The sequence below is a fragment of the Monodon monoceros genome, unplaced genomic scaffold (genome assembly GCF_005190385.1).
Source record: "Monodon monoceros isolate NGI ecotype Baffin Bay Population unplaced genomic scaffold, NGI_Narwhal_1 Super_Scaffold_21, whole genome shotgun sequence".
NCBI classification, from domain to species: Eukaryota; Metazoa; Chordata; class Mammalia; order Artiodactyla; family Monodontidae; genus Monodon; species Monodon monoceros.
The window spans coordinates 124,714,229-124,730,363 of NW_021703778.1; the positions used below are offsets into that span (position 1 = coordinate 124,714,229).

Sequence of the window (16,135 nt, forward strand, 5' to 3'; positions counted from 1 at the left end):
ACAACAGACACCACAGAAATACAAAGCATCCTAAGAGACTACTATAAGCAACTCTATGCCAATAAAATGGACAACCTGGAAGAAATGGACAAATTTTTAGAAAGGTATACCTTCCAAGACTGAACCAGGAGGAAATAGAAAATATGAACAGACCAATCACAAGTAATGAAATTGAAACTGTGATTAAAAATCTTTCAACAAAGTCCAGGACCAGATGGCTTCATAGGTGAATTCTATCGAACATTTAGAGAAGAGCTAACACCCATCCTTCTCAAACTCTTCCAAAAAATTGCAGAGGAAGGAACACTCCCAAACTCATTCTATGAGGCCACCATCACCCTGATACAAAAACCAGACAAAGATATTACAAAAAGAGAAAATTACAGACCAAATGCACTGATGAATATAGATGCAAAAATCCTCAACAAAATACTAGGAAACAGAATCCAACAACACACTAAAAGGATTACACACCATGATCAAGTGGGATTTATCCCAGAGATGCAAGGATTCTTCAATATACACAAATCAATGTGATATACCATATTAACAAATTAAAGATAATATCCATATGATCATCTCAATAGATTCAGAAAAAGCTTTCGACAAAATTCAACACCAACTTATGATAAAAACTCTCCAGAAAGTGGGCATAGAGGGAACCTACCTCAACATAATAAAGGCCATATACAACCAACCCACAGAAAACATTCTCAATGGTGAAAAACTGAAAACATTTCCTCTAAGATCAGGAACAAGACAAGGATGTCCACTCTCACCACTGTTATTCAACATAGTTTTGGAAGTCCAAGCCATGGCAATCAGAGAAGAAAAAGAAATAAAAGGAATACAAATTGGAAAAGAAGAAGTAAAAGTGTCACTGTTGCAGATGGCATGATACTATACATTGAGAATCCTAAAGATGCCACCAGAAAACTACTAGAGCTAATCAATGAATTTGGTAAAGTTGCAGGATACAAAATTAGTGCACAGAAACCTCTTGCATTCCTATACCCTAATGATGAAAAATCTGAAAGAGAAATTAAGGAAACACTCGCATTTACCACTGCAACAAAAAGAATAAAATACCTAGGAATAAACCTACCTACGGAAGCAAAAGACCTGTATGCAGAAAACTATAAGACACTGATGAAAGAAATTAAAGATGATACCAACAGATGGAGAGATGTACCATGTTCTTGGATTGGAAGAATATTGTGAAAATGCCTATACTACCCAAAGCAATCTACAGGTTCAATGCAATCCCTATCAAATTACCAGTGGCATTTTTTACAGAACTAGAACAAAAAATCTTAAAATTTGTATGGAGACACAAAAGACCCTGAATAGCCATAGCAGCCTTGAGGGAAAAAAACGGAGACGGAGGAATCAGACTCTGTGACTTTGAACTATACTACAAAGCTACAGTAATCAAGACAGTATGGCACTGGCACAAAAACAGAAATATAGATCAATGGAACAGAATAGAAAGCCCAGAGATAAATCCACGCACCTATGGTCAACTAATCTATGATAAAGGAGGCAAGGATATACAGTGGAGAAAAGACAGTCTCTTCAATAAGTGGTGCTGGGAAAACTGGACAGCTATGTGTAAAAGAATGAAATTAGGACACCTCTTAACACCACACAAAAATAAACTCAAAATGGATTAAAGACCTAAATGTAAGACCGGACACTATAAAACTCTTAGAGGAAAACACAGGAAGAACACTCTTTGACATAAATCACAACAAGATATTTTTTGATCCACCTCCTATAGTAATGGAAATAAAAACAAAAATAAATGAATGGGACCTAATGAAACTTAAAAGCTTTTGCAAAGCAAAGGAAACTACAAACAAGATGAAAAGACAACCCTCAGAATGGGAGAAAATACTTGCAAATGAATCAACGGACAAAGGATTAATCTCCAAAATATATAAACAGCTCATGCAGCTCAATATTAAAAAAACAAGCAACCCTATCAAAAAATGGGCAGAAGACCTAAACAGACATTTCTCCAAAGAAATGGCCATACAGATGGCCAAGAAGCACATGAAAAGCTGCTCTAAATCACTAATTATTAGAGAAATGCAAATCAAAACTACAGTGAGGTATCACCTCACACCAGTTAGAATGGGCATCATCACAAAATCTACAAACAATAAATGGTGGAGAGGGTGTGGGAAAAGGGAACCCTCTTGCACTATTGGTGGGAATGTAAATTGATACAGCCACTATGGAGAACAGTATGGAGGTTCCTTAAAAAACTAAAAATAGAACTACCATATGACCCAGCAATCCCACTACTGGGCATATACACTGAGAAAACCATAATTCAAAAAGACACATGCACCCCAATGTTCATTGCAACACTATTTACAATAGCCAGGTCATGGAAGAACCTAAATGCCCATCAACAGATGAATGGATAAGGATGTGGTACATATATACAATGGAATATTACTCAGCCATAAAAAGGAACGAAATTGGGTCATCTGTAGAGACGTGGATGGATCTAGAGACTGTCATACAGTGTGAAGTAAGTCAGAAAGAGAAAAACAAATATCATATATTAACGCATACACGTGGAACCTAGAAAAATGGTACAGATGAACCAGTTTGCAGGGCATAAATAGAAACAGAGATGTAGAGAACAAACGTATGGACACCAAGGGGGGAAGTGACGGGTGGGGGTGGTGGTGGCGGTGTGATGAATTGGGAGATTCGGATTGACATATATACATATATACACTAATATGTATAAAATAGATAACTAATAAGAACCTGCTGTATAAAAAATAAATAAAATTCAAAAATTCAAAAAAAATAAAAGACACCATATGATTACACACATACAAAAAAAGTTAACATTTACTACTTTTGTTTTTATCCTTCTTTCTCTGTACACACATTTTTGTTTTCATTTTCTGAACTGTTTAAGTTATGAGCATGATACCCCTTTATTCCTAAATATTTGTGTGCATTTCTTAAAAAAAAAATAAAAAGGTCTTATACAACCACACAACAATGATCAAAATCAGGATATTAACACTGAAACAATACTATTTTCTAATATCCTGATTTTACTGAAAGCGATTATCGTCTCAGTATTGTCCTTTTACATAAATGAAAATGCCAAATTATGGTTGCAATCAGTTGTGATGTCTCTTTAGTCTCCTTTAACCAGGAACTGTTCCTGTATACTCACTCTTGAATTCTGATGCCTTCAACTAAAACTATTTACCTATTTAGGTTGTTACACTAAATAGTATAATACCTACACTCCTTAGTCTCTAAGTTGAACTTTTAAAGTAAAAAGCCCTCAGTTCACTGATCATAAGGATCTTTTCTGATAATAAATATTTTGTTGGAGATATATATAAAAATTCAGAAATGTTACCTTTTGTATCAGGATGTATCCAGGATGTTGCACAATTTATTTTCAAAGGACAGCCATCAAAGACTTTGGAAAAACATGCTCCCATCTTATTTATAAAGAAAGAGATGTTGACTTATTTGATTAGATAATTTTATACATTCTTAGAAAATAGCTAAGATTATTATGAAATGTTAAACTGACTCTTATTTGCATATATTTATGGTCTCATTACAAAATTCATATTTTGATATAATTTAACCCTTTCTATGAAGAGAGTTTTATACTGTTTCCTTGTGTAATCCACTACTTTACAGCAAAAATATCAAATTTATCAAAACGTCTACATATGTCAATGATACATTCTAGGAATTTTACATCACTACTTATCTTTAGGACTAACATTTAATAATGGGAAACAATGAATGATATTATTGAGTAACATCATAGTGATTATAATTGCAGTATACCTCCATAATAGTGATGAAAGACAAAAGACTGATATTTACACTAAACTTTTACTGTATAAAAAGGTACAATTTATAAGGCACCCATTCATATGACTGGCTGAACTACCTTAGGTAGGTTCTACTGAAGGGCCAGAGAACAAGAGTTAACAGAAGCTTCCCTGTTCCTTTTCACTGTGTATAGTGCAATGTAAAAATGGCTTCAGGGGTAGAAAGATATTTAACCAACATAATGAAGAGGACACAGTACTAGTAATATCATCACATTAAAATTAAATTGGCCTCTGTAGGCTAATCAGAGAACCCAACTGTCCGTATTTATAAAAAGTGAAATTTATCCAATTCTAACTAACTCACTCAAATTAGGGTACATGATTTGATCCATGGTATATCCAAATGCATTTAATGCCTTTGTATTTTATGAATCCTTCCTTTCAATGGCTCAAGATACTTGATAGCAAATAAACAATATTCTGTTGCTTCTAAAGAGAGAAAAACTGGCAAGTGGTTCACATAAAAATATTTCTTACCAGCACTTTTGGGGTGGGTGGGAGGCCATTGATTACTGGTTTCTGTGGGAAAAGTGATTTTTAATACTGTAAGACCTCTTAAAGCCTTAAGAAAAACTTTATACATTTAGAAATCCAGTTATTCAAACTCTTGAATTAAATAGACTATGCCCTTTATATGATAAATACAGTATTATTTACAACTAATCACCAAACACCTGTTATACCTACAGGGAAATCTCGCTTGTCCTTTTTTCGTGGTAACTGTGGTGCTTGCGCTGATCCTTCTGTGTTTTCACTAATGAGTTTTGAAATACCATCACCATTTCCTAAAGAGAATCATGGTTAAAAATTGAATGACCATACAAATAAGTACTTTCCTTGAAAAGTAATTTCCCCTTCCCCCCCAGTACTTGTTTTCCATTTGGGTGTTCCTTTATAGGGAAATATTTTTTCTACTGTCAGATGAGTTAAAGTATCTCTGGTGCCTTTCTCTAGCTCATGTAAAGGCAGCACTGCATCTATAGCAGTGGTCTTAATCCATGAAAACAACAAATGTCTTTCCATATAGTGAGAAAAATGAAATCTGACCTACTAATGCTGATATTCAAGGCCTTTCATAATTTAACTTCAACCTACCTTTTTAAGTCCTGTCTCCCAGTATACACCCTTCAAAAGCTCACACTTCTACCATACTGGACTGTACTTCCAACACATTCTAGATTTTCCTGTTTCAGTGCATTTGTTCATTCTTTCTTGTTCTCTAAGAATGCCTGTCAGTATTGGTTCCACTTATTAAAGGCTCACCAAGCCCTTTAATACTCTGCAAGGGCCTACCTCCTCTGTTCCCTATCCTTATCTCCCTCAGAGATCTCTTGCATTGTTACGTATAGTTACTTACTGTAGGAGACACTTAAAAAAATGTCTTGTCTGAAATTATGTGCACATGGGTATAACTTCTGCTATAGACCCTGAACTTCCAGAGGGCAGGGTCATCCATTCATCTTTCTAGATCCTATAATATTTAGCAAGGGATCAAATTAGGTTGAATTGGATTGAATCTATTTATAGTCCACCCATGTGGAACTTTAAAGAACCTTCACAAAGCTTCAAACAGTAATAAGATTGACTAAAGAAAAAAGACATTCTTTAAAATATGAACAAAATGGCTTTCTTTTCAGCCTTCACTTTGATTTATTTACCGAGATCACAGTATCTAGCTGTATGCACTCCAGGCCTGCTGATACTGCTAGCCATACCAATAGAGGAAGTCTCAGCTACAGGACCACAACTTGGGCTACTCTGTCTTCTGAGAACTTGGGGAGCTCTGTTCTCTGAATCAGGACAACGTTTTACAGTTGATGATTTTTCTTCATCTTGGAGGTTGTCTTCAGGGTAACTGCTTATCCTTGGCTAGTTGATAATAAGACACGGAAGTACTTTAATAAATTTGGACATAAAACATTAACACTTTGTTATTATTATGCATCAAAGACTTTAGGGGGAGGAGAATATGCCTTTTGTTCTTTCTCCTGTATAGTTCAATTCACTGGGCCAAGTAAGCAAGGTAAGCAAGAGCTGAGTTACTCTCCCAACACAACTATGAACTTGCCATGTGACTTTTAAGCAGCCCTAACCCCAAACTGATAACGTTTTTATAACCAATAAAATCACATACATAATCCACAAAACATTTAATAACTACAAACAAGCAAGGAAAGTGACTTAATAAAGTATGACTCTAGTGCACTGTCCAACTGTAGTAATAAATGAGGACTGTAAATGATGAACTCCCCTCCACGTGGTCAAGTACTGCCTCAAATGAGTAATAACCTATCTTTGCCTTTTTCTAATAGCTATAAAAATATTATATTTCTCATGAAATCTTCTTTAATATATTTTTACATCTTCATAATATGCTCTTGAGGAAAACTGTACCCTAAAATATGTTTAAGAGAATTTTGCATAAATTCAATGAAGTTATTTAAAAATTTTATTTTATTATTTAAACAAGGATATATTGTTGAAAATCTTTAAGTAGCTCACCTTAGGAGGTAGGGGAGGTGGTACTGCACGTTTTGAGGTTGATCTAATACAAAGAGAAAAATGCAATTTAGATGGTGATAAATGACAATAACATAAAACACAAAGAGAGCATTACATGTGCGTTAAAATCTGCTTCTATTCAGGGGATATAAAAGACAATCAGATCATGGTACAGAGTATTTTTTAAAGCTACAGGAAGACCTAAGATCTCATTCTGTCAAACTGTATTAGTATGACTATAAAATAGAGTTTTTATAAAGTGAATACGAAGTATTTTTTACTTTATCATTATGCTTTGCAACATTTAATATGTAATAAAAACGAAATTAAACTTAGTAGTGAAAAAGAGATTCAGACTTTTAGAGTTGGAATCCACAGTGAATCATAGATTCAAATGGCTGTATCATCAAACCCTTTGTTACTCCAAGTGGGGTCCACAGATGAGCAACATTGGTATCACCTGGAAACTTTTCTCTTTTTTTTTTCCTGGCTGCACAACACAGCTTGCAGGATCTTAGTTCCCCGACCAGGGATTGAACCAGGGCCCTCAGCAGTGAAAGCGCAGAGTCCTAACCCCTGGACTGCAAGGGAATTCCCATGGAAACTTTTATAAATGCACCCTCTAGACCTACTTAATCAGAATCTGCATTTTACCAAGATTTCCAGGTGATCCTCCAGGCACATCAAAACTTGAGAATCACTCATCTAGCCCACTGGTTCCACACATTTATCCATAGTCATTGCAATCAATTGGGAAGCTTTCAGGATTCTTAGATTCCACTCCCAAAGACTGTATTCTATAGCAGGGGTTAGCAAACTTTTTCTATAAAGGGTTAGACAGTAAACTTCGTAGGCTTTATGAATCATATAGTGGTCATAGTGGTCTTCTTTCAGTTTTTTTTCAACCATTAAAAAATGTAAATATCCTTCTAGTTTGTAAGATGTACAAAAATAGGCATTGGGCCAGATCTGGTTTATAGGCTTACAGGCCATACTCTGCTAACCCCAGATCCATAGGCCTAATGTGGGGATCCAGGAATCTGTATTTCCTAAGAGCTCTCTAGGCACTGCAATGGACTAATAGGTTTGGAACAACTCATCTAGGTCAGCCCTGTCACTTAATCGTTGAGGAAAGACAGGTCTAGAATATGAAGTAACCACATTGCAGAGATGGAACTGGGGCTTTCTGATTCCTACTATTATATATATATAATATATAAATAATATATAAATATAAATATATAAATAATACTGTAAATATATTAATATATAAATAATAGTATTATTAATAAATAATACTATTCGTATTTTTTCCCATGAGATCATGTAGCTCATCTTTCAGTATATTAACACCACACATACTGTATTTTGATTTAAAGAACAAAACCACAAAGCCTTAATGATCAACACATTATGCCTTTGGGCAATTTAAAAAAGTCAGAAGCTTTTCACTGACAAAAGGCATAGTACAACTTTTATAGGAAAAAAATTAAAGCTTATTAGAATAAAGCACTCCCCATCAAATAGTGTTCTTATATAATTAAGTAAAATAAAGTTAAGCTAGAAAAACAACTTACTTGCCAGTATTTGCACCATCAACAAAAGGATTCCACCGTAACAGAAAGTTTGGGTCTGAAGACACTCCCTGTGAAGGTAAAAAAGAGTTTAAAATGTTACCTTATAACAGGTATCATGCATTTTATTTGATTCAAGAACATACTCATTGTCATGATTATTAATCATCTTGGCTTTCAACGGTTTAATCTCTAGCTACATTTGCTGTCATTTGACACATTTATGTCAATAACTCATTATTAGATGACTTAAACTTAACAGAATCTATAAACATACTTACAGCTTAAAATGTGACAAGCCCTCTTTACCAATATATTGGTAAAGTATATTCCAAAGCAAAACAAAAATGTTAACTTTGAAATATGTGCATCACTACTCCATTAGCATGGAGAACTAAACACTGTATTATTCAATCACCTTTAATTTACTGGTGCCATACTTTTTCTGACTAGCATGGAAATTGAAAATTTATTGTCCAGCAACACATACAGTAGGAAGAACACCACTTGCAGATGTTAAGAATGAAGAGATCCATTAACAGAAGACAATTACTCTAAAAACTATACTTTTACTATCAGTTATAAATAAAGTAGATGTTAGGATAACATCTAGGCTGACTCTAATAATATCTTGCTCTATCTATTGTTTCTTTCTTTTTAGTTAAGGAAAGGGTTAACCAAATAGTAATCTCAAAATAAGAGCAATGGTTAAAAAAAAAAAGAAGATATATTAACAATTAAATATTAAAAACAGTAAGGCAATGCAAAATCATACTACAAATCTAACAGAATCATTAAGTAAAAAGATCCTGAGAGCTTAAAGCTGAGCATCAAATTCCATATACTTAATAAATTCATATGAATTCTTCAAAAGACTCAGAAGTGTCAAAATGAATGGTTAAAATGGTATATTACACACTGTACCCTAGTCAAAATACACCTAACCAGAAGCTTTTTCAAACTTTAATGTGTGAAATACGTTATCAAAATCAATGCTCTGGGGCTTCCCTGGTGGTGCAGTGGTTGAGAGTCTGCCTGCCAATGCAGGGGATACGGGTTCGTGCCCCGGTCCGGGAGGATCCCACATGCCACGGAGCGGCTGGGCCCGTGAGCCATGGCCGCTGAGCCTGTGCGTCCGGAGCCTGTGCTCCGCAACGGGAGAGGCCACAGCAGTGAGAGGCCCGCATACCGCCAAAAAAAAAAAAAATCAATGCTCTGAAGAGTATATTACTTTGTTCTTTAGTCAAAGTACACCTGACTATAACGTTTCTCAAATTTTAATATGGAAAATTCTTTAAAAGTCATTATTCCTACCATTTCATCCCGTGCTTCTGTTTCTTTTCTCAGAGGAGGTTCAAACTGTAATTTGTCAACTGTAAAATATAACATATATTCACAAATTCTATCTTAAAGGATCAATCCTGGAAATGCGATGAGAAGCATGTGTACTGGGGAGGGGGGAAGGGAGAGAGGAGAAGAGAAGAAAGAGGAAAAGACAAAAACTCTTAATTTTTTACTACAGAGGACCCCTTCCTTTATGTTCGCCAAAAGAAAGTAACAATTTGGTATCTTCCTAACAATTCTACTTAATTCTTGGTTGGAATCAGGAAATTAAACCACAATTTTGTATATAAAAGATTTTAAAAAATTAATTAAAAGTAGGTGACTAAACAAACACTTTAAGGATGTTTCTATCTAGGCTATAGACTCTGTCTTGAGACTAATTTAAACTACAACTTTATGGTAGGATGAACACCCCGCCCTGCCAAATCACCTATCATTATCTAAAAAGAACAAATATTTGTCAAATTAAATATTACTATGGCATTCAGGAATCTAATATTATATTTTCCTAAATGTATATTTTATTTGGCCTAATGAGACCAATTTTAGAATTATTCCTAATAATCAAAGAGTAACTTCTTTTATATGAAATAGTCTGTAAATCAGAGAAAAGGATGGCTTATTATCTACTCATAAAGTACACAGAATTTTAAAATTCTAAGATATAATGTGACTAAAAGACCAAAAAAATTAAAATATACACTTGCATCATAGAGATACAAGTTTCCTAAATACAATCTTGGTAAACAAAATACACTAAAAAAAAGCACTTTCAAAAAGTATCTAGTTGTCTTTATTCCTAAAACCAAGATTTGTAAAGCAATAGAGTACTTATATAATTTATTATACTAAATAAAAACATTAAGTCATAAAATTTTCCTTCTTTTTGTTTGTTTCACAAATTTTATTAAAATATAACATGCATAAAAGTGCATTTGTTATAATCAATGAATTTTCACAAACTAAGCACTTACATAACCAGAAGCCAGATAGAGACAACATTACCAGACCCCAAATGCTCCCATTTACTCCCCACTCCAAGGACAGCTGCTCTCCTGACTTCTAGCACCATGCATTAGTTCTGCTTGTTTCTGAGCTTTGTAGATTGTTCCTTCTCATTGCTATACCGTACACTCTTCTTTTATAGGAATATGCCATAATTTATTTACCCATTCTACTGGTGGTGTGTATTCAGGTAGTTTCCAGTTTGGGGCTATTACAAATAGTGCAGCAACCAACATTCAAATAAGTGTCTTGTGGGTGAACATGTGGGTATGTTTCTGTGTGTACCTGGCAGTAGAATTGCTATCTTAAGGTAGACAACTATTCAGCTCTAGGAAATGCTTTCACTTTTCCAAAATGGGGGTGCCAATTTCCAATGCAGCCAGGAATGTAAGTTTGATTGATTGAGTTTTGCAGTTTTTGTCTGTACACTGCATGAACACATTTTGGGTACCTTCCCAGAGAGAGAGAGGGAAGGAAGGAAGGGAGGAAGGGAGGGAGGGAGGGAGGGAGGGAGGGAGGAAGGAAGGAAGGAAGGAAGGAAGGAAGGAAGGAAGGAAGGAAGGGTGGGAGGGAGAGAGCGAGGGAGGGAGGGCCACATCAAAGATCCCAGAAGAGCCACAGAATTTTCTGAAGGCAAACTTTCCCCTTCCTTGACTACAATGTGAATTAAATGATAGACTTGTGTAGGATTTCCTTATAAATCCTTATAAATGAAGGATTTCATTTATAATTCCTTCAAAATGAGTTAGTTCTGCTATGTACTAAATGGATTATGCATGAATCCCAAAACAAATCCAACTGCAATTAATGTTTTAATAAAATGGTTGCTAGTGTATGCAATACCCACAACGCATCAGGAGGGATGGTATTATATTTAGAAACGTTAATTAGGTGTTTGTTATTGTCAAACTAAATTTTAAAAATATGGACTGCTTCAAGAATTTGCGTGTCATCCTTGCACAGGGGCCATGCTAATCTTCTTTGTATCGTTCCAATTTTAGTATGTGTGCTGCCGAAGCGAGCACCATAAAATTTTCAAAGACATTCCATAAAATATAGTATCTACTTTTCAAAAATAATCTAAAATAAAAAGAAGTTGTTCATGAATGACTTACTTCTTAAAATAGTTTAAAAATATCTTAATTCAAGAGCCATTACTATAATTCACAAAGAACCACTTCACTCATTTGAGACAAAGATGAGTTAAAGATTTTTTTTTTTTTTGGTCACAACTAGAAATACTGGCAAGCAGGTCTAGAGGTAAATTATAAAAGGCATAAATATGGAAAGGAAAGAAAGAAAATATTTTCAATAATTACATAATCAGCAAATTTCAAGACTTAAAAAATTACCAGAGAAAAATGAGCTCATAAATTTCAATTAAACATATAGTAAAATATCAACTGCATCCATCCATACCAGTATCGATGATTGAAAATAAAAATTTCATTTCTTTTATATCAGCATAAACATTTAAGATGTTTTACTTTAACATGTAAGAAAAATATTCCTTAAAAAAATCAAATTCCTTATGACAAGTCTAAAATTACTACAGCCACGCTTTATGGCAAAGAATGCTAGAGTCTCCAGTATCATTGTTCTGTGTGCAAGAATGGACTCCAAGTTGTTTTGTTTTGCTTTAAAGAAAATCCTGGCAGTACCTTTGGGTGTGTCTTTGGCTTATAAAAATACAAAGATGGGGAGATCTTCTATTATACATCCTCATTTATCTCTAAAAGATGTTACTTATTATAGGCATAATAATTATAGGTATAATAAGTAACAGGAATTAGACTTACCCTTTTGCTATAAACAACTACAACATGTAACACAAATACATGTGTGCATACAAGCTATATGAAGCAATTATTTTGAGGCAATGGGTTAACAGATATCACAGGGTTGTAATCCTTGAAAGATGGTGTTAAGATCCCCACTCACCCCTGATTTCTGCGTGGGGGTACTTTCCAAGAAAGTAAAACCCAAAGAGAGAGTTTCACTGGGTGCAGGAAAGAAAGACTATAGTTTGGGGCTGCTTAGGCAGTGGGAATTTGAAGGGCAGAGGGCCAGAAATGAGAAAACTATGTCTCCTTAGAGAAGTCTTTGGTTGCATACTAAATTGCCCACAAGTGAAGCAAGACTATGCAAGGTATGTCAGAAAAACAGCTAACACAGTGCTGTAAGCTAAATGCAAGTTCTAGTGATCACACAGTACCAGGAAAGAAATGAGTTTCCACCCAGAGGAAAGACTTTGCTGAATATTGTAGTAAAACCTGACATAGGCCTTGAAAGGACTGCAATGACCTACCAGTTAATTTATGCTTTAAACACTCTAAAATAAAGAGATCAAAATCCAGACACTCAATGTTGTATCACAACATCCAAGATACAATAAAAAAATGAATAAAGAAGTAGAAAAAAATAAAAATCATAATCAGTTTAAAAAAACAGATATAGACTCAGAGATGACACGATGTTGAAATTAGCACACAAGGACTTTAAAACATCTATTATAAATATATTCAAGGATTTAAGAGAAAAGATGGACACAATAAGTAAACAGATGGAAATTATCAGTAGAGAGATAGAAACTATACATATATGTGTATTATATATGTATGTAACCATCCATCCATCCATCCATCGATCCATTTTTCTTCCTATCTATCTTATCTATCTATCTCAATGAAAGTCTAGATCCAGAAAATATAATATCTGAAATAAAATTCACTGATGGGCTTAAACAGCAGACTGAACACTACAGAAAAAAAGGTCAATGAACTTAAAATTAGGGCAAAAGAAACTAAACTTAAGTATAGAGAACAAAAACACCTTATGTGTGTTTATGGGGGTCAGGGAGAACAGAGCCTCAGTGGCCTATGAAACAACATCAAGTGGTCTAACATGTAACTGGAGTCCCAGAAGGAGAAGAGGGAATCTGGGACAGAAAAACTAAGAAACAGTGTCCCCAATTTGATGAAAAATATCAATTCATAGATCTAAGAAACTCAATAAACACTAAATAGAACAAACAACAAGAAAAATGCACCTAGGCACATCACAGTCAAATTGCTAACAAAGCAACAAACAAAAAAAATCCACAAAAGTTTCAAGGTATAGTACCTATTAAGAATCCAACTGATGCACTTAAATACTTGCTGTTTTGTGCCTTTAAAAAAGATTCTGAATTGATGTCATGGATTGTGTTGCAACCTGCAGCTTAAAAAATACCAATGTAGAAGAACATATGGGTGTGCTATACTTCAGATAATTTTTCATAAATAGTTTTCCTGACAACAAATACTTTTGTTTTGGTTATTGTATATCTATTTCTAGGATGGATCAAAGGTTGTTTAAAAAGGCTCACCTTTAACAATGGCCAAAAAATGCTGCTTGAGTTTGTGTTTCCTACCTGGGAGAGCTCTAATTACTTACCTAGTAAACACTCATTTCTCTAGAACTGTTACTAAGAAGATTTGTGAGACAATACATCTCAAAATCTCTATCACATTTATCATCGCGGGTCTTCACATGAAATAAAAAGGACAAATGGAATTTTCAAACTTAAGTTGGGTAAACTTTCAGAAATTCTTAGATCTCCTTAGCCTAAAGTAGGTTTTGCTTCTTTATTTGTTTGGCTTGAAAGAAAATGAGGTCAATTCCCTAGGAGCCCATTAACTCTCTCCCAATGAACCCAAAACTGAGTGTCTTATACATCTGGGAATACTGCCCCCAACTCCAGTTCCTACATTATTACAGACTAATACAGCTGAGACTTGTACAGTACACACAGTTTTATACTCAAACATGTCCAAGAAGTGTTTCCTCTGAATAACCTTTTCACTTAGAACTCAGAAACTGCCTTCTGGAAAACTTCTCTCTAACCTCAATAGATAGAATCTTGCCAGGTACTGTTAACAACTAACACCACAGTAAAACAGGGTGATGATCCTTGTATTCCTGTCTCTTAATTATAGAGACATGGGCCAATTTAAATCAGTGCAAGATTGTCTTAGTAGGACATCTCAAACTGGAGATGAAAAAAAATCTTCAGAAATAGATGACTGCAAAAATCAGTTTCTACACAAGTCTATTGAATCTAGCTGATGACATGAAATGAATCATTTGCCCAAGACCCATGGAAAAAGATGACCAAAGACACTGATTATCATACTTTAATGTGCATACTATAGCTCTTGAGCTACATTTTTTCTTCCTTTGCCAGTTGAAACTTTTGGATTGCTGACAGACTTGTTACCTCTTAATCATGATACCTGTAGAGTCTTTATTCTTAATACTGCTCTGTGTAACCTTAGTGAGTCCTTGGTATGAGTCCAAATACCTGGCTAAAATTTACTTGTGAGTCAGCTAAAATCATACACTTAAACTGACAGGTAGTCATTTTCTTTGTTGATACCTCTCATATCCCTTTGGTGCCAATTCTTTGTAATTAGTTGGCTTCCTAGGTAACTGTGAAACCCAGCAGGACCCTATGGGGCTCCTGGGCACGGAAGCCTTTCTGTCCCCTGTCTCTTGACTCCAGCCTCCATGACCTTCCTTGAATTCCAAAGGGCAGATTCGAACTGTTGCTAATCCGGGAAGGGATGCAAAGACAGGGGAGGCGCAGCCAGGGAACAATAGTGCAGCCTTGGGGCAGGGTCCTGGTTCCACCTCAAGGGATACACATAACAATGCCTTTAAGCTCTTTTAAGAGGTCAGCATTCTTCATACCAGAGAAAGACCACCTGAGGCTACATTAAAAGAACCAGAGAAGCTCATCAAGATTACCTGAGGCCAGATTAGAAGAGTGGAGGCCCTTGACACACTCTAATCTTATCAGCAACGCCACCCTTGAACGGTTGTTATAAAACTTCTCATCAAATCCTCCCAGGTTGGAACACATAGTTTTTAGGGGCAGGAGCCCTCTCTGTCGCCCTTTGCCTGGCAAAGCAATAAAGCTATTCTTCTCTACTTCACCCCAAACTCTGTCTCCGAGATTCGATTTGGCACCAGTGCACAGAGGCCGAGCTTTCGGCATCAACTGGACTCAACCAAAAGGTGACTTTTCAGATGAAAACTTTTTTTTAAAAAAAAATAGGGAATTTAGGTAACACACCCATATCTGGATCAGAATGAGAAAGTAATCTGCCTTGCCATTCATCAGACTGGGAGGACAGACACAAATCCAAATGCAAAGTCAAGAAGAAACAATGTTTCTCCCAAGGATATGCTGCATATGTAAAGTATCACATGATGACCCCCCTCCCTGAATTACCAATGCTATCTTACTGAGAAATACCATTCTCTAAAATCACAGACTGTCAGAAACTTTGCTGTATGAAATCATATACATTAAAATGAACCATTCCATTCTTGCCTGGAAGATTTAAGTCAGTGAGAGAGAAGCAGCCTCAATTTCCAACCTACATACGGAGCTTCAAATAAAGGGGTTACTGAATACAACATTCCAAGTTTCCAAGGAAACAGGCTCCTGAGTCTATTTTTACAGTACAGACTCTTACATACACATCCCTACTTTGCTTTAAGTTTTCACCTAAATTTCACTTGAACTCCACTTTTTCCAAAAACGCTCTAACTCTTCTTTTCCTGTTTAATGAGATGTTCCATGGTTCCTCTGGTACGTGTTCTCCCTCATTGCAAGGAGTCAATAAACCTGACTTTGTTGGACTATACATTTGTCCCTGGTGGTCTTAGATCAGGCCAGGATCATAATAATTAGTTATGTCAACTAAAAACACATAGTAAGGATGATTATAATCATCCTAAGAGCCCCAAACTGGAAACAAATCA

General features: G+C 35.3%; 1 protein-coding gene and 1 non-coding gene across 2 annotated transcripts in view; both read right to left on the reverse strand.

Annotated features, from left to right (window-relative positions):
- Positions 1-16,135, reverse strand: part of MAP4K5 (mitogen-activated protein kinase kinase kinase kinase 5) — a 141,301-nt gene that overhangs the window by 31,298 nt on the left and 93,868 nt on the right. Inside the window, exons 15-21 of the mRNA XM_029238437.1 lie at positions 9,290-9,348; positions 7,979-8,046; positions 6,402-6,444; positions 5,558-5,768; positions 4,587-4,684; positions 4,377-4,418; positions 3,404-3,488 (exon numbers count right to left, since the gene is read on the reverse strand). Of these exons, the coding sequence (XP_029094270.1) occupies positions 3,404-3,488; positions 4,377-4,418; positions 4,587-4,684; positions 5,558-5,768; positions 6,402-6,444; positions 7,979-8,046; positions 9,290-9,348 (606 nt within the window). The remainder of the gene's footprint in view (positions 1-3,403; positions 3,489-4,376; positions 4,419-4,586; positions 4,685-5,557; positions 5,769-6,401; positions 6,445-7,978; positions 8,047-9,289; positions 9,349-16,135) is intronic.
- LOC114905459 lies at positions 11,243-11,349 on the reverse strand. The gene has a single exon (XR_003796283.1). It is a non-coding gene; the product is annotated as a U6 spliceosomal RNA (small nuclear RNA).